Source organism: Bufo gargarizans, chromosome 2 (assembly GCF_014858855.1).
Source record: "Bufo gargarizans isolate SCDJY-AF-19 chromosome 2, ASM1485885v1, whole genome shotgun sequence".
NCBI classification, from domain to species: Eukaryota; Metazoa; Chordata; class Amphibia; order Anura; family Bufonidae; genus Bufo; species Bufo gargarizans.
In genome coordinates, this window is record NC_058081.1 from 716,398,064 (window position 1) to 716,422,285 (window position 24,222).

General features: G+C 43.3%; 1 protein-coding gene across 1 annotated transcript in view; it reads left to right on the forward strand.

The window, feature by feature from the left end:
* The window catches only part of LOC122927100 (sialic acid-binding Ig-like lectin 12), a 48,027-nt gene extending 24,393 nt beyond the window's left edge, over positions 1 to 23,634 (forward strand). The window contains exons 5-9 of the mRNA XM_044278682.1: positions 10,284 to 10,577; positions 14,834 to 14,930; positions 16,176 to 16,209; positions 18,495 to 18,569; positions 23,088 to 23,634. Of these exons, the coding sequence (XP_044134617.1) occupies positions 10,284 to 10,577; positions 14,834 to 14,930; positions 16,176 to 16,209; positions 18,495 to 18,569; positions 23,088 to 23,159 (572 nt within the window). The 3' untranslated portion in view covers positions 23,160 to 23,634. The remainder of the gene's footprint in view (positions 1 to 10,283; positions 10,578 to 14,833; positions 14,931 to 16,175; positions 16,210 to 18,494; positions 18,570 to 23,087) is intronic.
* Positions 23,635 to 24,222: the final 588 nt, after the last annotated feature.

The window sequence follows — 24,222 nt, forward strand, 5'->3', positions numbered from 1 at the left end:
AATAACTTCACACACACACGCTTCTGTGCATTTCCAAGTCTAATTCTGTCACTAAATCCATACCGGTCACCCAGCGCCTAAATACTAGGCCTCAAATTTATATCCCGCTGAATTTGAATACAATACATTGGGCCAAATAATATATTTGTTGTTGTGGTGAACCATAACAATGAGAAAAACATCTAGTAAGGGACGCGGACGTGGACATGGTCGTGGTGGTGTTAGTGGACCCTCTGGTGCTGGGAGAGGACGTGGCCGTTCTGCCACATCCACACGTCCTAGTGTACCAACTACCTCAGGTCCCAGTAGCCGCCAGAATTTACAGCGATATATGGTGGGGCCCAATGCCGTTCTAAGGATGGTAAGGCCTGAGCAGGTACAGGCATTAGTCAATTGGGTGGCCGACAGTGGATCCAGCACGTTCACATTATCTCCCACCCAGTCTTCTGCAGAAAGCGCACAGATGGCGCCTGAAAACCAACCCCATCAGTCTGTCACATCACCCCCATGCATACCAGGGAAACTGTCTCAGCCTCAAGTTATGCAGCAGTCTCTTATGCTGTTTGAAGACTCCGCTGGCAGGGTTTCCCAAGGGCATCCACCTAGCCCTTCCCCAGCGGTGAAAGACATAGAATGCACTGACGCACAACCACTTATGTTTCCTGATGATGAGGACATGGGAATACCACCTCAGCATGTCTCTGATGATGACGAAACACAGGTGCCAACTGCTGCGTCTTTCTGCAGTGTGCAGACTGAACAGGAGGTCAGGGATCAAGACTGGGTGGAAGACGATGCAGGGGACGATGAGGTCCTAGACCCCACATGGAATGAAGGTCGTGCCACTGACTTTCACAGTTCGGAGGAAGAGGCAGTGGTGAGACCGAGCCAACAGCGTAGCAAAAGAGGGAGCAGTGGGCAAAAGCAGAACACCCGCCGCCAAGAGACTCCGCCTGCTACTGACCGCCGCCATCTGGGACCGAGCACCCCAAAGGCAGCTTCAAGGAGTTCCCTGGCATGGCACTTCTTCAAACAATGTGCTGACGACAAGACCCGAGTGGTTTGCACGCTGTGCCATCAGAGCCTGAAGCGAGGCATTAACGTTCTGAACCTGAGCACAACCTGCATGACCAGGCACCTGCATGCAAAGCATGAACTGCAGTGGAGTAAACACCTTAAAACCAAGGAAGTCACTCAGGCTCCCCCTGCTACCTCTTCTGCTGCTGCCGCCTCGGCCTATTCTGCTGCTGCCGCCTCGGCCTCTTCCTCCGCCTCTGGAGGAACGTTGGCACCTGCCGCCCAGCAAACAGGGGATGTACCACCAACACCACCACCACCACCTCCGTCACCAAGCGTCTCAACCATGTCACACGCCAGCGTTCAGCTCTCCATCTCACAAACATTTGATAGAAAGCGTAAATTCCCACCTAGCCACCCTCGATCCCTGGCCCTGAATGCCAGCATTTCTAAACTACTGGCCTATGAAATGCTGTCATTTAGGCTGGTGGACACAGACAGCTTCAAACAGCTCATGTCGCTTGCTGTCCCACAGTATGTTGTTCCCAGCCGGCACTACTTCTCCAAGAGAGCCGTGCCTTCCCTGCACAACCAAGTATCCCATAAAATCAAGTGTGCACTGCGCAACGCCATCTGTAGCAAGGTCCACCTAACCACAGATACGTGGACCAGTAAGCACGGCCAGGGACGCTATATCTCCCTAACTGCACACTGGGTAAATGTAGTGGCAGCTGGGCCCCAGGCGGAGAGCTGTTTGGCGCACGTCCTTCCGCCGCCAAGGATCGCAGGGCAACATTCTTTGCCTCCTGTTGCCACCTCCTCCTTCTCGGCTTCCTCCTCCTCTTCTTCCACCTGCTCATCCAGTCAGCCACACACCTTCACCACCAACTTCAGCACAGCCCGGGGTAAACGTCAGCAGGCCATTCTGAAACTCATATGTTTGGGGGACAGGCCCCACACCGCACAGGAGTTGTGGCGGGGTATAGAACAACAGACCGACGAGTGGTTGCTGCCGGTGAGCCTCAAGCCCGGCCTGGTGGTGTGTGATAATGGGCGAAATCTCGTTGCAGCTCTGGGACTAGCCAATTTGACGCACATCCCTTGCTTGGCGCATGTGCTGAATTTGGTGGTGCAGAAGTTCATTCACAACTACCCCGACATGTCAGAGCTGCTGCATAAAGTGCGGGCCGTCTGTTCGCGCTTCCGGCGTTCACATCCTGCTGCTGCTCGCCTGTCTGCGCTACAGCGTAACTTCGGCCTTCCCGCTCACCGCCTCATATGCGACGTGCCCACCAGGTGGAACTCCACCTTGCACATGCTGGACAGACTGTGCGAGCAGCAGCAGGCCATAGTGGAGTTTCAGCTGCAGCACGCACGGGTCAGTCGCACTACAGAACAGCACCACTTCACCACCAATGACTGGGCCTCCATGCGAGACCTGTGTGCCCTGTTGCGCTGTTTCGAGTACTCCACCAACATGGCCAGTGGCGATGACACCGTTATCAGCGTTACAATACCACTTCTATGTCTCCTTGAGAAAACACTTAGGGCGATGATGGAAGAGGAGGTGGCCCAGGAGGAGGAGGAGGAGGAGGAGGAAGAGGGGTCATTTTTAGCACTTTCAGGCCAGTCTCTTCGAAGTGACTCAGAGGGAGGTTTTTGGCAACAGCAGAGGCCAGGTACAAATGTGGCCAGCCAGGGCCCACTACTGGAGGACGAGGAGGACGAGGATGAGGAGGAGGTGGAGGAGGATGAGGATGAAGCATGGTCACAGCGGGGTGGCACCCAACGCAGCTCGGGTCCATCACTGGTGCGTGGCTGGGGGGAAAGGCAGGACGATGACGATACGCCTCCCACAGAGGACAGCTTGTCCTTATCCCTGGGCAGCCTGGCACACATGAGCGACTACATGCTGCAGTGCCTGCGCAACGACAGCAGAGTTGCCCACATTTTAACCTGTGCGGACTACTGGGTTGCCACCCTGCTGGATCCACGCTACAAAGACAATGTGCCCACCTTACTTCCTGCACTGGAGCGTGATAGGAAGATGCGCGAGTACAAGCGCACGTTGGTAGACACGCTACTGAGAGCATTCCCAAATGTCACAGGGGAACAAGTGGAAGCCCAAGGCCAAGGCAGAGGAGGAGCAAGAGGTCGCCAAGGCAGCTGTGTCACGGCCAGCTCCTCTGAGGGCAGGGTTAGCATGGCAGAGATGTGGAAAACTTTTGTCAACACGCCACAGCTAACTGCACCACCACCTGATACGCAACGTGTTAGCAGGAGGCAACATTTCACTAACATGGTGGAACAGTACGTGTGCACACCCCTCCACGTACTGACTGATGGTTCGGCCCCATTCAACTTCTGGGTCTCTAAATTGTCCACGTGGCCAGAGCTAGCCTTTTATGCCTTGGAGGTGCTGGCCTGCCCGGCAGCCAGCGTTTTGTCTGAACGTGTATTCAGCACGGCAGGGGGCGTCATTACAGACAAACGCAGCCGCCTGTCTACAGCCAATGTGGACAAGCTGACGTTCATAAAAATGAACCAGGCATGGATCCCACAGGACCTGTCCGTCCCTTGTCCAGATTAGACATTAACTACCTCCCCATAACCATATATTATTGGACTCCAGGGCACTTCCTCATTCAATCCTATTTTTATTTTCATTTTACCATTATATTGCGAGGCTACCCAAAGTTGAATGAACCTCTCCTCTGCCTGTGTGCTAGGCCTAAATATATGCCAATGGACTGTTGCAGTGGTGGGTGACGTGAAGCCTCATTCTCTGCTATGACATGCAGACTGATTCTCTGCTGACATGAAGCCAGATCCTCTGTTACGGGAGCTCTCTCCTCTGCCTGGGTGCTGGGCCTAAATTTATGACAATTGACTGTTGCAGTGGTGGGTGACGTGAAGCCTGATTCTCTGCTATGATATGAAGACTGATTCTCTGCTGACATGAAGCCAGATTGTCTGTTACGGGACCTTTCTCCTCTGCCTGGGTTCTGGGCCTAAATTTATGAAAATTGACTGTTGCAGTGGTGGGTGACGTGAAGCCTGATTCTCTGCTATGATATGAAGACTGATTCTCTGCTGACATGAAGCCAGATTGTCTGTTACGGGACCTTTCTCCTCTGCCTGGGTTCTGGGCCTAAATTTATGAAAATTGACTCTTACAGTGGTGGGTGACGTGAAGCCTGATTCTCTGCTATGATATGAAGACTGATTCTCTGCTGACATGAAGCCAGATTCTCTGTTACGGGACCTCTCTCCTCTGCCTGGGTGCTGGGCCTAAATTTATGACAATGGACTGTTGCAGTGGTGGCTGACGTGAAGCCTGATTCTCTGCTATGACATGCAGACTGATTCTCTGCTGTCATGAAGCCAGATTGTCTGTTACGGGACCTCTCTGCTCTGCCTGTGTGCTAGGCCTAAATATATGCCAATGGACTGTTGCAGTGGTGGCTGACGTGAAGCCTCATTCTCTGCTATGACATGCAGACTAATTCTCTGCTGACATGAAGCCAGATTGTCTGTTACGGGACCTCTCTCCTCTGCCTGGGTGCTGGGCCTAAATTTATGACAATGGACTGTTGCAGTGGTGGCTGACGTGAAGCCTGATTCTCTGCTATGACATGCAGACTAATTCTCTGCTGACATGAAGCCAGATTGTCTGTTACGGGACCTCTCTCCTCTGCCTGGGTGCTGGGCCTAAATATATGCCAATGGACTGTTGCAGTGGTGGCTGACGTGAAGCCTCATTCTCTGCTATGACATGCAGACTAATTCTCTGCTGTCATGAAGCCAGATTGTCTGTTACGGGACCTCTCTGCTCTGCCTGTGTGCTAGGCCTAAATATATGCCAATGGACTGTTGCAGTGGTGGGTGACGTGAAGCCTCATTCTCTGCTATGACATGCAGACTGATTCTCTGCTGACATGAAGCCAGATTGTCTGTTACGGGACCTCTCTGCTCTGCCTGTGTGCTAGGCCTAAATATATGCCAATGGACTGTTGCAGTGGTGGGTGACGTGAAGCCTCATTCTCTGCTATGACATGCAGACTGATTCTCTGCTGACATGAAGCCAGATTGTCTGTTACGGGACCTCTCTGCTCTGCCTGTGTGCTAGGCCTAAATATATGCCAATGGACTGTTGCAGTGGTGGGTGACGTGAAGCCTCATTCTCTGCTATGACATGCAGACTGATTCTCTGCTGACATGAAGCCAGATTGTCTGTTACGGGACCTCTCTGCTCTGCCTGTGTGCTAGGCCTAAATATATGCCAATGGACTGTTGCAGTGGTGGGTGACGTGAAGCCTCATTCTCTGCTATGACATGCAGACTGATTCTCTGCTGACATGAAGCCAGATCCTCTGTTACGGGAGCTCTCTCCTCTGCCTGGGTGCTGGGCCTAAATTTATGACAATTGACTGTTGCAGTGGTGGGTGACGTGAAGCCTGATTCTCTGCTATGATATGAAGACTGATTCTCTGCTGACATGAAGCCAGATTGTCTGTTACGGGACCTTTCTCCTCTGCCTGGGTTCTGGGCCTAAATTTATGAAAATTGACTCTTACAGTGGTGGGTGACGTGAAGCCTGATTCTCTGCTATGATATGAAGACTGATTCTCTGCTGACATGAAGCCAGATTCTCTGTTACGGGACCTCTCTCCTCTGCCTGGGTGCTGGGTAGTGTTGAGCGCGAATATTCGAAAAGCAAATTTTTTTCGCGAATATCGCAACTTCGCGATTTCGCGAATATTTCGAATATAGTGCTATATATTCGTAAAAACGAATATTCGTTTTTTGTTTCCCCCCCCCCCCCCACAAAATTACAGTACACATATAATTGATTGTTTCCCAAAGGTCCAACAGCTCAGATCTTACTCACATTGCCTAGAAAGTGATTGAGGCGCGAATCTTCGTAAGGCGATTTTATTAGCGCACATGCGAATATCGGCACGTCCCAGAACAGAGGCAAAGGGCTTTGCATTCATACATTAGTGAATTGAGTTGCGAATCTTCGTAAGGCGATTTTATTAGCGCACATGCGAATATCTACACTTGTCCCAGAACAGAGGCAAAGGGCTTTGCATTCATACATTAGTGATTGAATTGAGCTGCGAATCTTCGTAAGGCGATTTTATTAACGCAAATGCAAATATCTACACTTGTCCCCAGAACAGAGAGGCAAAGGCCTGTGCATTCATATAGTATAGCACCATATTCGCGAATACGTAGAACTTCGTAAAATTCGATTTACGAATATTCGTATTTTTTATTTTACTTTCCACCTTACAGATTACATTGATCTGTACTCTGTCAACTACTGTCATCACCCCCCACTGTATCTCGATTGATTCCCAAAAGTCTCACATTCCCTAGAAAGTGATTGAGGTGCGAATCTTCGTAAGGCGATTTTATTAGCGCACATGCGAATATCTACACTTGTCCCAGAACAGAGGCAAAGGGCATTGCATTCATACATTAGTGATTGAATTGAGTTGCGAATCTTCGTAAGGCGATTTCATTAGCGCACATGTGAATTTTGCATAGCATATGTATTATGCGATAATTCGAATTATCGCATATGCGAAATAATAACGAATTTGAATAATCGCGAATATTTTACGAATATTCTTTCGAATATTCACAAAATTTCGCGAATTCGAATATGGGACATGCCGCTCAACACTAGTGCTGGGCCTAAATTTATGACAATGGACTGTTGCAGTGGTGGGTGACGTGAAGCCTGATTCTCTGCTATGACATGCAGACTGATTCTCTGCTGACATGAAGCCAGATTGTCTGTTACGGGACCTCTCTCCTCTGCCTGGGTGCTGGGCCTAAATATATGCCAATGGACTGTTGCAGTGGTGGCTGACGTGAAGCCTCATTCTCTGCTATGACATGCAGACTAATTCTCTGCTGACATGAAGACAGATTCTCTGTTACGGGACCTCTCTCCTCTGCCTGGGTGCCGGGGCCTAAATATCTGAGAATGGACTGTTCCAGTGGTGGCTGACGTGAAGCCTCATTCTCTGCTATGACATGCAGACTAATTCTCTGCTGACATGAAGACAGATTCTCTGTTACGGGACCTCCCTCCTCTGCCTGGGTGCTGGGCCTAAATATATGCCAATGGACTGTTGCAGTGGTGGCTGACGTGAAGCCTCATTCTCTGCTATGACATGCAGACTAATTCTCTGCTGACATGAAGACAGATTCTCTGTTACGGGACCTCCCTCCTCTGCCTGGGTGCTGGGCCTAAATATATGCCAATGGACTGTTGCAGTGGTGGCTGACGTGAAGCCTCATTCTCTGCTATGACATGCAGACTGATTCTCTGCTGACATGAAGCCAGATTCTCTGTTACGGGACCTCTCTCCTCTGCCTGTGTGTGTGCTGGGCCTAAATATATGCCAATGGACTGTTGCAGTGGTGGCTGACGTGAAGCCTCATTCTCTGCTATGACATGCAGACTGATTCTCTGCTGACATGAAGCCAGATTCTCTGTTACGGGACCTCTCTCCTCTGCCTGTGTGTGTGCTGGGCCTAAATATATGCCAATGGACTGTTGCAGTGGTGGCTGACGTGAAGCCTCATTCTCTGCTATGACATGCAGACTAATTCTCTGCTGACATGAAGACAGATTCTCTGTTACGGGACCTCCCTCCTCTGCCTGGGTGCTGGGCCTAAATATATGCCAATGGACTGTTGCAGTGGTGGCTGACGTGAAGCCTCATTCTCTGCTATGACATGCAGACTAATTCTCTGCTGACATGAAGACAGATTCTCTGTTACGGGACCTCTCTCCTCTGCCTGGGTGCCGGGGCCTAAATATCTGAGAATGGACTGTTCCAGTGGTGGGTGACGGGAAGCCAGATTCTCTGCTATGGAACCTCTCTCCAATTGATTTTGGTTAATTTTTATTTATTTAATTTTTATTTTAATTCATTTCCCTATCCACATTTGTTTGCAGGGGATTTACCTACATGTTGCTGCCTTTTGCAGCCCTCTAGCTCTTTCCTGGGCTGTTTTACAGCCTTTTTAGTGCCGAAAAGTTCGGGTCCCCATTGACTTCAATGGGGTTCGGGTTCGGGACGAAGTTCGGATCGGGTTCGGATCCCGAACCCGAACATTTCCGGGATGTTCGGCCGAACTTCTCGAACCCGAACATCCAGGTGTTCGCTCAACTCTACTTCTAACGTCCCAAAAAAAAATCAAAAAATAAAATGTAATTTTCAAAATTATCCAAAAATGAAGTAGACATATGGGGAATGTAAAGTAATTACTATTTTTGGAGGTATTACTATAATAAAAGTAGATAAATAAAAATTTGCTAATTTGCAAATTTTTCCAAATTGTTGGTAAATTTGGTATTTTTTTATGATTTTTTTTTGCTCATTTCTACCACTGTCATGAAGTATGATATGTGACGAGAAAACAATCTCATAATGGCCTGTATAAGTAAAAGTGTTTTAAAGTTATTACCACATAAAGTGACACATGTCAGATTTGTAAAAAATGGCCTGGGCAGGAAGGTGAAAACAGGCCCGGGGTTGAAGGGTTTAATGTAGGGAATAGACAAAAATAAAACTGTTGAAAAGGTTAAAAGGTAGTGGTGTAGTTGGTCAACTAAAATAAGGAGGTATATGAGATATTCGAGGGATTAAAAATGGTGGAAAGAAGATTGATAATGGATGGAAAATATTAATAATGAAAAAAAATATATAATATTAATAAAATCACAATATTGTCCACTGTATAATCCAAGGAATAGTTCCTATTAATGTCCAGTAGGGGGAGCAATCACATCAAAAATGGTTAGTGGTCCAGGTACATTCCGTATGGTAAAAGATGTAATGCTGGATTATATGAATCTCCCCTGTGGTGTGTAGGTAACTCTGTGTCTAATTAATACACCAGAGAGCCTAGTTCTGGGTTTGAGTATTCCCTTTTGACTGGATAATAATTATATATGTCTCTCTAAAATTGAGAGGGGGAACAAAATGTTCCAATATAGTTTGTGGTAATAACACATTAAATGCACACTTACCCTATGATTGATTTAGGGTATTTGTTGTGCTATCTTGTATACGTCAGTAGTATGTTGTTCACTGTTGTGAATAATATGCCGCTTCAAGGAAAAAACACATATACTTAGTACAACAGATCAGAACGAGTGTCTTGTACAAGTTGCAGGCCGTTCGTTACATTACCCATCCTGATGGGATGATGGAATGCTTGCCGGCCGGGCTCTGCCTGCCCGTTGTGTGGCATCCCACGTGGGTGGGAGTGGTCGGCTGGCTTTTAGTATTTCAAAAGGAACAAGTCGCAATGCAGGTCCTCGGGTGGTGCTTGTCTTGGGGAGACCGGCGGTACCTTTTCGGTCTAGTTCCCAGATTCAGTGCTATGGATGATTGTAATACTGCAGGGTAACCATATTTTTAAAATACTGTACTTTGTTCTTTATGTTTCATTTGCTCTGTATTTTACATTAGGCTGAGTTGTGATTCCGCACACGGTAATGGTACTGCTTTAGGAAGAAAGAGGCAATGTTTTTGAAATCTTGTAAGCCGGCAATTGTGGTCTTCAGGGCTTGATTTAATTTTATTACCTTTCCAAAATTGACTTTCTTATAACTTTAAGAGGTTGTTCACCCTGGGGTCATTTTCTACAGACCCTCAACCATGCCTGGACCTGCAGTGGTAATCATACTTACAGTACCTGCTCCCTGATGCTGGGTCCTGTCTCCTCGTATCGTAGCCCCACTGACTCTGCAGGTCCTGGGTCCAATGTCTGGCTGAAGCAGTGACACGTCACCAATGCATTAGGTCACAGGGTCATGTGATGCATTGACACATCACCGCAGCAACCAGTCATGTTACCCTCATCAAAATGGATGTTGAGGTGGGTAGACCAAGGATCTGCAGAACTGACAGGGCAGTAATTAGGGCAGGGCAGGGATTAGGTAACTATGATTACCATTGTGGATCCAGCCACATTGTGAAAGGGGGAAGGTCTGTAGAATAGGTCCCCAGAGGTGAACGACTCATTTAATCCTTTTAGGGGTTTAACAACCAATATCAGAGGTTTCTCATACTTATGTGTATTAGAAATCCTGAATGTGATATACAATTCATGTCAAGCTGTGAGAATGTACTTCAACTCTCGATCGCCATAAACATTATGGGCAACAATAATTTACCCCAAATAGATTTTTTTTTTGAAAATGTGTATATTTTATTCCCCTCTCTCTTTAGAGTTTCCACAGAAGCTAGAAATAACAGGGACTGAGAACCTTAAAGAATCCATAGCTGTCAATATCTCATGTGCTATAAATCATACTTGTGGCTCAAGCCCTCCAGAGCTCCAATGGAATATCAAAAATGACAATGCCAATGTCCGTAATGTGAACAGAACTCGAGGTACCTGGACAGTCATATCTGAAATAAGCTATCTGCCTTCCTCCAAGGACAATAACAGTCCCTTGGAATGCAAAGCAACTTTCCAAAATGGTGTCACATCTGTTCAAACAGAGACCCTGCTTGTTGAAGGTAGGTGACCTCTTGTTTATTGTTCTAACACGATGAATGCCTACAGTATACTTTAGGCTACTTTCACACTAGCGTTAATATTTTCCAGTATTGAGATCCGTCATAGGGTCTCAATACCGGAAAAAAACGCTTCTGTTTTTTCCCCATTCATTGTCAATATGGACAAAACGTAACTGAACAGAACGGAGAGCTCCAAAATGCATTCTGTTCCGTTCTCATACTGGAAAGCATGATTCAGTTTGAATTCCGTCCTGGTATGCAGACACAATAGAAAACTGATCCGTCCCCCACTGACTTTCAAAAGTGTTCATGATGGCTCTGTCTTGGCTATGTTAAAGATAATACAACTGTATCAGTTCATAACGGATGCAGACGGTTTTATTATCAGTAACGGAAGTGTTTTTGCTGAGTCCTGTCGGATCCAGCATAAATGCTAATGTGAAAGTAGCCTTAGTTAAAAGAGGATCTCAGTGACTTCAACAGTGAGGTCTGTAGTTAGTATTTGACATCAATATTAGCTAGGTTGAGTCTGATCCCAAGGAATGGGACCAAAATTCGATACTAGAACAGCTACTCATTAGAATGATCATAGTTCAATTATATGGAGGGCACAAGGGACATGCCCTGGGGGATTCAACATCTTCAGGACCTAAGGGGACTTCCACAACCCTAAGAGTGTAAAATTTATATTAGTTACATCATATATATGCAATATTGGTTGGTCATGTATCCCGCATCTCTCCTCTCCTGGTTGTCACCCTCCATCCTGAGCTGTGGGAAGTTCCGCATTTGGATGTCTCCAACTCCTTTCTCCTACTTATGCCGGTGTGCACTCCCATAGCAGGGTGCCCAAGAAGTAAGGTTCTTAGCTCGTCTAGCTCCTGTGAAGGTATGCCACTACTGTATGTTCTGACCTCCCATACCTGACTTCTGTCTGAAAATAGTTTGGGCTGAGTGCTGCCTATGCTGACTTCTGCCTGATTACCATATTGAACCTGCCCTGAACTGTTGCCTGTTTTACCATATTGCATGAACTCTACCTGTCCTGGTGACCCATGTAGGGAAGCCCAGATCCATGTATGGGGATAAAAGAGCAAATACCAGGGGACCCCATAGCACGATAGGGAACTGGTCAGGTTTCAGTCATGCTGCTGTCAAGAACCGTGTGGCCAATCAGCCTGCAGCTGCTTTTATTTTAACTTTATTGTTAATGGCCGTGCGGTATTGAAGTTGCCTACTGCCTGGATGAAGAAGGGGATATGTCTGGGTTCAGAGGTGCCCCTTTAAAATAAGTGAAAATAGACACCATACAGGGAGTGCAGAATTATTAGGCAAATTAGTATTTTGACCACATCATCCTCTTTATGCATGTTGTCTTACTCCAAGCTGTATAGGCTCGAAAGCCTACTACCAATTAAGCATATTAGGTGATGTGCATCTCTGTAATGAGAAGGGGTGTGGTCTAATGACATCAACACCCTATATCAGGTGTGCATAATTATTAGGCAACTTCCTTTCCTTTGGCAAAATGGGTCAAAAGAAGGACTTGACAGGCTCAGAAAAGTCAAAAATAGTGAGATATCTTGCAGAGGGATGCAGCACTCTTAAAATTGCAAAGCTTCTGAAGCGTGATCATCGAACAATCAAGCGTTTCATTCAAAATAGTGAACAGGGTCGCAAGAAGCGTGTGGAAAAACCAAGGCGCAAAATAACTGCCCATGAACTGAGAAAAGTCAAGCGTGCAGCTGCCAAGATGCCACTTGCCACCAGTTTGGCCATATTTCAGAGCTGCAACATCACTGGAGTGCCCAAAAGCACAAGGTGTGCAATACTCAGAGACATGGCCAAGGTAAGAAAGGCTGAAAGACGACCACCACTGAACAAGACACACAAGCTGAAACGTCAAGACTGGGCCAAGAAATATCTCAAGACTGATTTTTCTAAGGTTTTATGGACTGATGAAATGAGAGTGAGTCTTGATGGGCCAGATGGCTGGATTGGTAAAGGGCAGAGAGCTCCAGTCCGACTCAGACGCCAGCAAGGTGGAGGTGGAGTACTGGTTTGGGCTGGTATCATCAAAGATGAGCTTGTGGGGCCTTTTCGGGTTGAGAATGGAGTCAAGCTCAACTCCCAGTCCTACTGCCAGTTTCTGGAAGACACCTTCTTCAAGCAGTGGTACAGGAAGAAGTCTGCATCCTTCAAGAAAAACATGATTTTTATGCAGGACAATGCTCCATCACGCGCGTCCAAGTACTCCACAGCGTGGCTGGCAAGAAAGGGTATAAAAGAAGAAAATCTAATGACATGGCCTCCTTGTTCACCTGATCTGAACCCCATTGAGAACCTGTGGTCCATCATCAAATGTGAGATTTACAAGGAGGGAAAACAGTACAACTCTCTGAACAGTGTCTGGGAGGCTGTGGTTGCTGCTGCACGCAATGTTGATGGTGAACAGATCAAAACACGGACAGAATCCATGGATGGCAGGCTTTTGAGTGTCCTTGCAAAGAAAGGTGGCTATATTGGTCACTGATTTGTTTTTGTTTTGTTTTTGAATGTCAGAAATGTATATTTGTGAATGTTGAGATGTTATATTGGTTTCACTGGTAAAAATAAATAATTGAAATGGGTATATATTTGTTTTTTGTTAAGTTGCCTAATAATTATGCACAGTAATAGTCACCTGCACACACAGATATCCCCCTAAAATAGCTAAAACTAAAAACAAACTAAAAACTACTTCCAAAAATATTCAGCTTTGATATTAATGAGTTTTTTGGGTTCATTGAGAACATGGTTGTTGTTCAATAATAAAATTAATCCTCAAAAATACAACTTGCCTAATAATTCTGCACTCCCTGTATAACATTAGTTTTCCTTCAGGCATTAAAAAGTGCAACAAAAAAAGGGTACACAGCGATACCCAAACTCCCAAACAAAAGATATACTACCAAGATAATCCTACCATGTCCTGGGTTTTGCCGGGTGTCAATATGGTATCCACAGGATCTGGTACAATTTATTTGTAAGGCTGTAGAAAGGAAAAGTCACTAACAAAAGATGGTAACTATCCCTGTTCAAACCCTATTAGGAGGGTGCTGTTACCATCCCTTGTTAGTGACTTTTCCTTTCTACATTCATACGAGCAAACCGCACCGAATCCAGTGGACACCATACCGACACCTGGCAAAACCCAAGACATGGTAGAATTACCAAGTTCTTTTGGTTTATCTTTATTTTGGGTGTTAGGGTACAACCGTTTACCCAGGCAACTGCTGATCTATGGAGGAATCAAGGTTTGAACCGCCTTAAATGATGATTACCAATCCGAAAGATAGACCTTCAGGTCCTGAAAAGACCCCTTCAGTCTTGTTCAATCTCCTCAATCCTAGAGCCTGAAACCCATCTTTGTAGACATTCATGAAAAGCAAAGTTAAAAGATAAAATTATTTAATTTTAGACCTACAATGATTAAATAAAACTAAACTGTCTTCAACCAACTTTTTAAACCCCGGCACTATCACAAGCCAACAGGAATATTAAATGTTAACTATAATTTACTTTAATACATTATATTAAAAAGCTAATCATAACATTTTGGACCTAAATGATATAATGTATAAACTTTCTCCAATGCACAAAATCTGTCAGACCATAATTCCTATTTCTGGTTCTATCTGATCTCACTCTCTCTTTATTTGGCATTAGCAAGGAGGGGGAGGATGTTACACATGGCAGATCACAATGTGGAGAGGGGGGAAAGTATCTAAGAAAGTCAGATCAGATGGGCAGGATAGGCAGGAAAGCAAACACAAGGCAGTTTGCAAGGGGAGAGTCACATAGGGTATGTAGAGAGAAAGAATATCACCCACAGCAGACCCTGCAAGAGAAGAAAGGTGGAATTACTCATCCCTAAGTTTCAATGAATGCCATTACAAGAGAGAGGAGGTGTTTTGTGAGCAGCATCCTGGATAAACAGACCTCAGATCCATCATGTATTACTAAAAAAGACAATTGTAGGCTAAAGGTTAGGGCAACTTTTTTGTTGTTGTTTGTTTTTAATTCAAGGTAATGGCTAAAATATATATAAAAAATACTTTTCCATGTCAAAGTTGCCTATAGCCTTTAAGGTAATATACAATTTCAGATATTGTTACTAGCTATTGTCTAAGGTCAGGGCCTAATGCTCCAATATCATAAATGCCAATTGCTAATTACTTATTTTAATATTGCTCTCTCTTTTTCTCTCTGTCTAGCTTCCGCTGATCCAAACGTTTCCGTTATCACTATTTCTGTTCTGGCTGTAATCGCTTGTCTTGTTTTGATTGTATCACTTGTCTTCATTTATAGGAGGTACAGTATTCTAACAATACACAATATTGTATGCCCCACAAAACCACTTCCTGTATCAGATTTGACAAGGAGACTGGTCTCATGGCCAATGGGAAGTTTTTGTTTTTCTAGAACAGGTGGTAGCTATTAGATGTCCCTATGAAAAAACTCAAATATACAAGGGCAGAAAGTGTGGCTTTGGCATCAGACAGAAATGCTCTGAAGTGATGAGCGAATCGAAGTCCATGAAGTGGATTTCAATTCAAATTTCAGAAAAAATTTGATGCGCCGCAAAGCTGAAGTTCCTCATGCTTTGCAATATCAAATTTATTTTACCTGAAAGAGTGTAAAAAAACTAAAAGAATAATAGTAATAATAGTAGTTCCCTATCATTGCACCCACTACCTACAAAGAAATGCTCTTCATAATGAAGCAATTCATCGCAAACCAAATTTTATTGTAAAATTCAGCGAAGCCACCGATTTGAACTTTTACATACTTTGCTCATCACTTATGCTCTGCCCACGATCTTCCTGTAAAAATGATCAGATTGGATAAAAGTCACATTCGGATAATACCCTAAAGCTTCATGCACACATTATTTGATTTGTCTGATCGATTCTAGTGGAATCCATGGAATGTACTTGAATATACATTGAATGTTCCTAAATTGGAGATGAGCAAATCTATTCATATGAATCAATTTGTTCATCTGAATGAATTCTCCGTCTGTGAGAGGCTGTCCCTCTATTGACAATCCCCTATCCTACCGGTAGGCTGACATAGCCGCACATCTTGAGAGCCCCCAATGATCTTTCGCATGCGCCATTACGGTGGATGCACGTGCATGCGTAGATGATATGCCTGCAAATACAAAAAAAGCGATTCTGCACATCTTGCCAAAATATGCTTGGTGGCGTATGCAAATTCATTGAGGCTGATTTGTACGTAGAACATCTGCCCATGTGCCGCTACTCAGTAACGGATGGGCCTCTCAAGATGTACGGAGCTATAATCAAGGGTCTGAGGGGAGTATCCACAGCTATGGGGAAACTCATAAAAATCCATTCACTCATCCCTAACTGGAATGTACATTCAGTTCTCCAAAAATTTGCCAATTTTTAAAAAAATTTAAACAAATTTTTTATTTGTTTAAAATTCATTATTCATTATTTTTAATGAATTCAAATAATATATTTTTGTGTTTTCTCCTCTAATTCCTATTTTGTGAGAATCATCTTTGTATGTTTTTATTTTATTTTCCAGAACTAAATGTTTTCACGCATCAGCAATCGGAGAGGTAGGTAATGAAAATGAGTTTAATTTCAATATATATGACATATTCACTATAAGGATAGTTTCACACTAGCAGCAATGGAGCTGCCAGAATTAATCGTATCTGGCATAGCAGGAAAGGGCCAGAGCACCCCCTTGATCTTATTGACTATAACGGGACCCGGCGGCCTGTCTTCTACATGAGTGCCTAGATTTGGCTTGCATCAGTTTTTTTTGTCTGGTCGAAACCTGGCACTCATGCTGGGAACAGGCCGGATCCCCACCAGGTCCCATAGGGCTCCGGTGGGGATAAGCAGTATTCGGCTACGCTGGATACGATGAACTCCGGCAGGCTGTTCCTCTGTCGTAAAAGCCTGCCAGATAGCCTTAATGCTAGTGTGAAACTATCCTAAGCCTTTTTTGGGCAGTCGACTGAGGCAATTAGGGACACGCCTACGTTGGATGATGTAAAACCGCATTATTCACAATTTGATATACTGTATAGTGCTCAAAGTTTAAACATACAGAAGCATTAAGGGGTTATCCCATGAGTGATATAAAAAATTGAAAATCATACATAGTCTACTAAATCACAACTTCTTTATAACAAAGCTAGAACCAGCCCTGTACCTCAAATGGATCCAGAGATGTCTTCATTCGTTGCTCCAATTGTTCATCTAGATTTATTTCACGCTGGCAGCTCGAGGGGGGGGGGGGGGGGTCACTCAGAGGGAGTGTCCTGTCTGCTGAAGTTGTTGGCACTTGAAGGATGGAACTGAGCATGTGCGGCCATCTCAGTGAGCAGGACAGAGAAATTACAAAAAGAGCAAACAGCAGGTGGCACTGTTCCGATTTCATTGAATAAATCAGTAGCTATAATACAATTTTTATTACATGTAAATACAAAAGTCTTGAGATCCAGGTGCTGGTTTCGGAACTGTAGAATATTATGTATGTGACAACCCCTTTAAAGACAGTCCCACATGGCGTCTAGAGAAGATAGAAATAAAAGTTCCTCAGTCACTGATACCTTTTAATGGTCCACTGAACTTATGATAAGTAGCAAGCTTTCAAGTCTGTTGAAGGGTCCTACTTAAGTCCTAAGTCTTGCTATTAAATATCATCTCCTGGGTAAAGGTCTCTTCACACAAGACAATTATCAGGCTGATTATTTGGAATGAATGTTCGAAGAAAAGTTTGTTTTGAATAAGTCCCACCAATCGCCCAACGAGAGAACAAATTGTCATTCATAGAGTGAAGGCATCGGTGATGTGTTAACATAAATCATCCTTTTTGGGAAGCAGATTGTCCCATGTAAACCAGGATCTGCTGCCCAGAAACAAGGTATCTGTATGGGGAAAAGCGATCATTCATCCCCACACAGAGTAGATGATTGCTGCATGCAGATCACAGTTAGCTCCTGATATTGCCCGGCTCTTGTCTCTTGTAAATGGGTCTTAACTCAGTAACAAATTGTCTTTCCATTAACAATGCCTCTAGATATTGTACAAGTCTAAATATTGCTTACAGGGTTCAGATCAATTTGAGGAACTATAACATCTTTTGGAATCCTGACCTGCCGGATGCGGAAATTTATCAATTTCTAAGTTCCATTTTTTTGGTGCAATGTTTATCACATAGCTGAGCCTACTCGTATCATTTTGTTTTCTTATTAAAAGGTTGATACTGATGAATAAAATGGCACCTCAGTCCTTAGCAAATTCACTTTTTATTTAACTGTAAATTAGGTGTTTGGTCCCTGAGGTATGGACCTGAGCCCCAGAGCTTCTCCACACCTACTGCATCGCCCGCTTCCCCTTGATTGACAGTACCATGTGCCTTCACCATGCATGACACTAGCAGCGCATGTGCCGTACATCAGCCTCTACTTCTCCAGCAGTGCAGATGACCATTGTGCATGTCCCTCTAATGTCAATTTCCACCCAGAAGAGAAGACAGTTGGCTTTGTTCTGGTGGAGAGTGATGTTATCTGCGCTGTCAGGGAAGCAAAAGCTGTGCATGTGTCAAAAGTGTTATCCACAGGACAGGCACAAAATTGCAAAACCTGTCGATTAAGGAGAGAGGGGAGCAGCAATAAGTGAAGAATTGAAGTGCACAGGATCACCCATCAGTGCACCAAAGTGAACCTGCTCAGGAACAATGCAGAGATCAACCCTATCAAGTATTATGGGTTGGTCGGTCCTGCTGACAGGTAGTAGCTGTATCAGTAGCTTTTTTTAGGATAAAAAATAATTACAATCTTACACTTTTTTATGCTGTATAATGCATGCTACTGTGAATTTTGTGCAGGTGGGAGAAAGCCCCGAACTCACATATACAACTCTGAACAGGAGAGAGGTGGCGGAAGATTACGACACATTGAAGGTAGTACTGCTAGTCTAGTCCTCTACATTCATCATAATGAACAGATCACTGACTGAACACTTACTGTAAAGGGACCCTTCCATCAAAAAGGTTTTATTTTTTAACTTAAAAATCATAGAACATTTTTTAGAACATTTGGCTATTTTTCTTATTCATTTTGGCAGTACAGTGCCACTGGCAAATGCAAAATGCTGTCATTCTGGAGCAGCTAAAAATGCCTGCTCTGTTTACTGCAGCTATGAATGTACAAGGCTATCTGCAGGGTAATTGTCACGATAATAGTAGGTGTAGAATTAGGATAACAGTTATTGTTCTCTTGATAAGCCTACACACTCGATCTACAATAAAACTTGACCCATCTTAGATGATTAAGTCAGAAATGCATAAGAAGAGTGATTTGTACCATATTCCTCATATCTGGCATTCCAGTTTGCATGCTTTTAACCTCTTCAAGACACAGGGCGTACAGGTACGCCCTTATGTCCTGGTACTTAAGGACACAGGGCGTACCTGTACACCCTGTGTATTTCTGATCACCGCCGCGTGGTGGACGGTGATCGGAAGCCGGTGCCTGCTCAAATCATTGAGCAGGCACCTCGAATAAATGCCCAGGGGGGTCCCGTGACCCCCTCATGTCGGTAATCGCCGCAAACCGCAGGTCAATTCAGACCTGCGGTTTGCGGCTTTTACCTATTGCGGAGGCGGCGGCGGGCAGTGCCATCGGGTCCCCATGCGGCTGTAGGGGGGACCCAATGGCATGGAAGGCAGTGCGATGTCTAAGGAAGTGCCTGTGAGATTCAGCCCCCTGGATCTCACAGGTCAGAAGTTGTATGAGTAATACACACAGTATTACTCATACAGCTAATGCATTCCAATACAGAAGTATTGGAATGCATTGCAAAGGATTAGACCCCCAAAGTGGGACAAAATATTTGGTGAAAAAAATAGTTGAAAAAATAACGTTTCCCCCCCAAAAAATAGTAAAAATAAACAAAAACGTCATTTTCCCCAAATAAAGTTAAAAAAAAAATGGTAAAAGGGGGGAAAAAAAGTATGCATATTAGGTATCGCCACGTCCGTATCGACCGGCTCTATAAACATATCACATGACCTAACCCCTCAGATAAACACCGTAAAAAATAAAAACTGTGCTAAATAAACAATTTTTTTGTCACCTTACATCACAAAAAGTACAACAGCAAGCGATCAAAAAGGCGTTTGCCCACCAAAATAGTACCAATCTAACCGTCACCTCATCCCACAAAAAATGAGCCCCTACCTGAGACAATCGCCCAAAAAAGAAAAAAACTATCGCTCAGAATATGGAGACACTAAAACATATTTATTTTATTTTTTTTAAAAGCTGTTATTGCGTAAAACTTACATAAATAAAAAAAAGTATACATATTAGGTATCGCCACGTCCATATCGACCGGCTCTATAAAAATATCACATGACCTAACCCCTCAGATAAACACCGTGAAAAATAAAAACTGTGCTAAATAAACAATTTTTTTGTCACCTTACATCACAAAAAGTACAACAGCAAGCGATCAAAAAGGCGTTTGCCCACCAAAATAGTACCAATCTAACCGTCACCTCATCCCACAAAAAATTAGCCCCTACCTGAGACAATCGCCCAAAAAAGAAAAAAACTATCGCTCAGAATATGGAGACACTAAAACATATTTTTTTTTTATTTTAAAAAAGCTGTTATTGCGTAAAACTTACATAAATAAAAAAAAGTATACATATTAGGTATCGCCACGTCCATATCGACCGGCTCTATAAAAATATCACATGACCTAACCCCTCAGATGAACACCGTAAAAAATTTAAAATAATAACTGTGCTAAATAAACCATTTTTTGGCACCTTACATCACAAAATAGTGCCAATAAAACCGTCATCTCATCCCGCAAAAATCATACCCTACCCAAGGTAATCGCCCAAAAACTGAAAAAATTATGGCTCTCAGACTATGGAAACACTAAAACATGATTTTTTTTTGCTTCAAAAATGAAATCATTGTGTAAAACTTACATAAATTTAAAAAAAGTATACATATTAGGAATCGCCGCGTCGTGACAACCTGGTCTAAGTGTAATATAGAGCAACCAAAAATCATATGTACCAACAAGACTTCCACCCTATCCCGTAGTTTCTAAAATGGGGTCACTTTTTTGGAATTTCTACTCTAGGGGTGCATCAAGGGGGCTTGAAATGGGACATGGTGTAAAGAAAAAACAGTCCAGCAAAATCTGCCTTTTAAAAAACGTATTGCATTCCTTTCCTTCTGCGCCCTGCCTTGTGCCTGTACAGCAGTTTACGACCACATTTGGGGCGTTTCTGTAAACTACAGAATCAGGGCCATAAATATTGAGTTTTGTTTGGCTGTTAACCCTTGCTTTGTAAAAGTAAAAAAAAATATTAAATTGGAAAATCTGCCAAAAAAGTTACATTTTGAAATTGTATCTCTATTTTTCATTAATTCTGGTGGAACACCTAAAGCGTTAACGACGTTTGTAAAATCAGTTTTGAATACCTTGAGGGGTGTAGTTTCTTAGATTGGGTCACTTTTATGGAGTTTCTACTCTAGGGGTGCATCAGGGGGGCTTCAAATGGGACATGGTGTAAAAAAAAACAGTCCAGCAAAATCTGCCTTCCGAAAACCGTATGACATTCCTTTCCTTCTGCGCCCTGCCGTGTGCCCGTACAGTAGTTTACGACCACATATGGGGTATTTATGTAAACTACAGAATCAGGGACATAAATATTGAGTTTTCTTTGGCTGTTAACCCTTGCTTTGTAAAAGTAAAAAAAATATTAATTCCATTAATTCTTGTGGAACACCTAAATGGTTAACAAAGTTTGTAAAATCAGTTTTGAATACCTTGAGGGGTGTAGTTTCTAGAATGGGGTCATTTTTGGGTGGTTTCTATTATATAAACCTCGCAAAGTGACTTCAGACCTGAACTGGTCCCTAAAAATGGGTTTTTGAAAATTTCAGAACAATTTCAAGATTTGCTTCTAAACTTCTAAGCCTTGTAACATCCCCAAAAAATAAAATATCATTCCCAAAATGATCCAAACATGAAGTAGGCATATGGGGAATGTAAAGTAATAACTATTTTTGGAGGTATTACTATGTATTATAGAGGTAGAGAAATTGAAACTTGGAAATTTGCAATTTTTTTTACAAATTTCTGCTAAATTTGCTATTTTTTTTATAAATAAAAATGATTTTTTTTTTTACTTCATTTTACCAGTGTCATGAAGTACATGTGTGACAAAAAAAAAACAAAAAAACAGTCTGAGAATGGCCCGGATAAGTCAAAGCGTTTTAAAGTTATCACCATTTAAATTGACACTGGTCAGATTTGCAAAAAATGGCCTGGTCCTTAAGGTGAAATAAGGCTGTGTCCTTAAGGAGTTATTGAATAAAAGTCAAGTTTTTTTGCCGATTGAGTGCTGGACTGCGCTTTGCACAGTAATATTGAAACTGACGCTGATTCCGTGCACTGACGGGAAAATACCAGTTGATACAGTAGAATTAACCAGCACTAAAACTAGACTAAACACTGTGCTGACAGTAGAGAACAGCTTGACCACAGTCATATCACTCCTAACATCAGTAATTGTTGGATCTTTGGACCAACCATGTCTCCTGAGAAAAGCTGAATGTGACCAATGGTAGCAGAAGGGGCAATCCTTAGACAAGTACTACGTAGAGATGAGCGAATTTACCAAAATTTGTCTCAGATCCGCAATGGTCATATTGTCAGAATTCATTCAGTACAGATAAATGTGGTCTACATCGAAAGTGCGCCAGCTGGCATGAGATACCCAACACCTTCCAAGCTCTGTACCGATACAATAGCATTAGTAATGATTGACAGTGACATATATGCTTACGGGTAAATGTATGATAGCCAGTGGTCATCTATAATATGGTGGCTCCCATTTTGAGCAATTTGTGAGGGGCAAATCACAATTCAGTTGCAGATTCGGTAAAGTTAAATTATTTTGTAAAATTTGGAACAAATTTGATTTGTTCAAAATCGATTTACTTATCTATAGTACTACGGTATGTTCTATTCTTTGGTCCAATTAAGAGGGCCTCAGGTAAAAAGTTGCCCAGTTAGCACTAAAATATGCATCACGTCCCTTCAGCTGCCTTTATATTTACTTGAGAGGAGCATGGTTGACCTGTAGACTATACGGTAGTTGGCCAACCATATCATTTCTAAGAATTACTGAGGCAGGCTTATGGAAGCTGAATGGGCATGATGCTCATTTTTGTTAGATGAAGGCCTAAGAGTTTGGGTCCCCTCTGACCAGTCCCCATAGGCGGGAAAACTTTAATGATGGCAGCTGGCAACACTTGCACTTTAGATGTTGTAGTTGTACATTGCCCACGTTAGATCTAATATTCCAACTAGAACCTTTCTGTTATCCATTTTTATTACCTCTTATTGTATCAATAACTACATTTTTTATTTCTTGTCTTATTCCCAGTTTGATAACAGGGGAAATGCAGCGACTGGAAATGAAAATGACGGTCCATATTACGAAAATATTCAGCTTTGATTTATTTATTTTTTCCTCTTTGATACCGTTTAAAGAGGTTGACTATTAGGACTTAGTGATGCCCTTTGAATGGCCACTGTGTGATACACCATTGCTCCTGTAGTGGCCGCTCTATCTTCTGGCAGCAATAACTGATTGTCAGGGATTCAACAACCAGACCCATGGAGATCATCTGGTCCCAAGTCGGCCCTCATTTAAAGAAGGGTTTGCAGTTGTTCCAAGGTGCGGGCAGTTATATTGGACATAACTAGTGCTCAAGAAAGAAGAACCACAGTTCTATGTATGGCAATGAAAGTCATCACAAGCTGTGACATTTGAGTTGGTCATTCCGCTGCTTTTAGTCTCATTCACTCGTCAGTCTTCCACATACGTGTGCTGTACGTGTTCTCCACAGATAGCACGTGTAACTTTTTATTTTAATATGTGCATTCACACATCCATGTTTCAGTACGGATGCATGCTCTATTTTGTCCATGTTCATGGATCCATCAAATATAGTCTATGGGTCCATGAAAATGACGGATGCAACACGGATGCCATCTGTGTTTCATCCGTGTTTCACAAATCATTAGGAAGAGATGCTTTGAAAATTATTTTTCATCTGCACAGTGTCCGTGAAAAACAGATAACACGGATCCTTCACGGGCGTCTTCACGGAGGCATCACTGACCACCTCTTCATGGATTTGAGCACGGACATAGACATGTGAATGAGGCTTCACACTGCAGGTCTTCTTACTCAGACTGGATTCTTATACAGTATAAGCACAGGACGATGCATATCAGGAAATAAAGAATGGGAATAATATATAATTAGGCATTCGGCTTTAGGATTTGCCCGGTAGCTTTATACATCCCAACAGGTATATCGGCATAGACTAATATACAGTCATTTCTCTCTCTCTCTATAGTATGTATATATCATGGTAGAAGCAGGAGATACATTTGCTTTATGAACAATAAACCAAAATACTGTACATTGTTTCTAATAATTTTCCTAAATATTCATAATGTAACTTGCATAAAAATTCATGTTTGTGGAAATGCTGTTTCCATTTTCTATG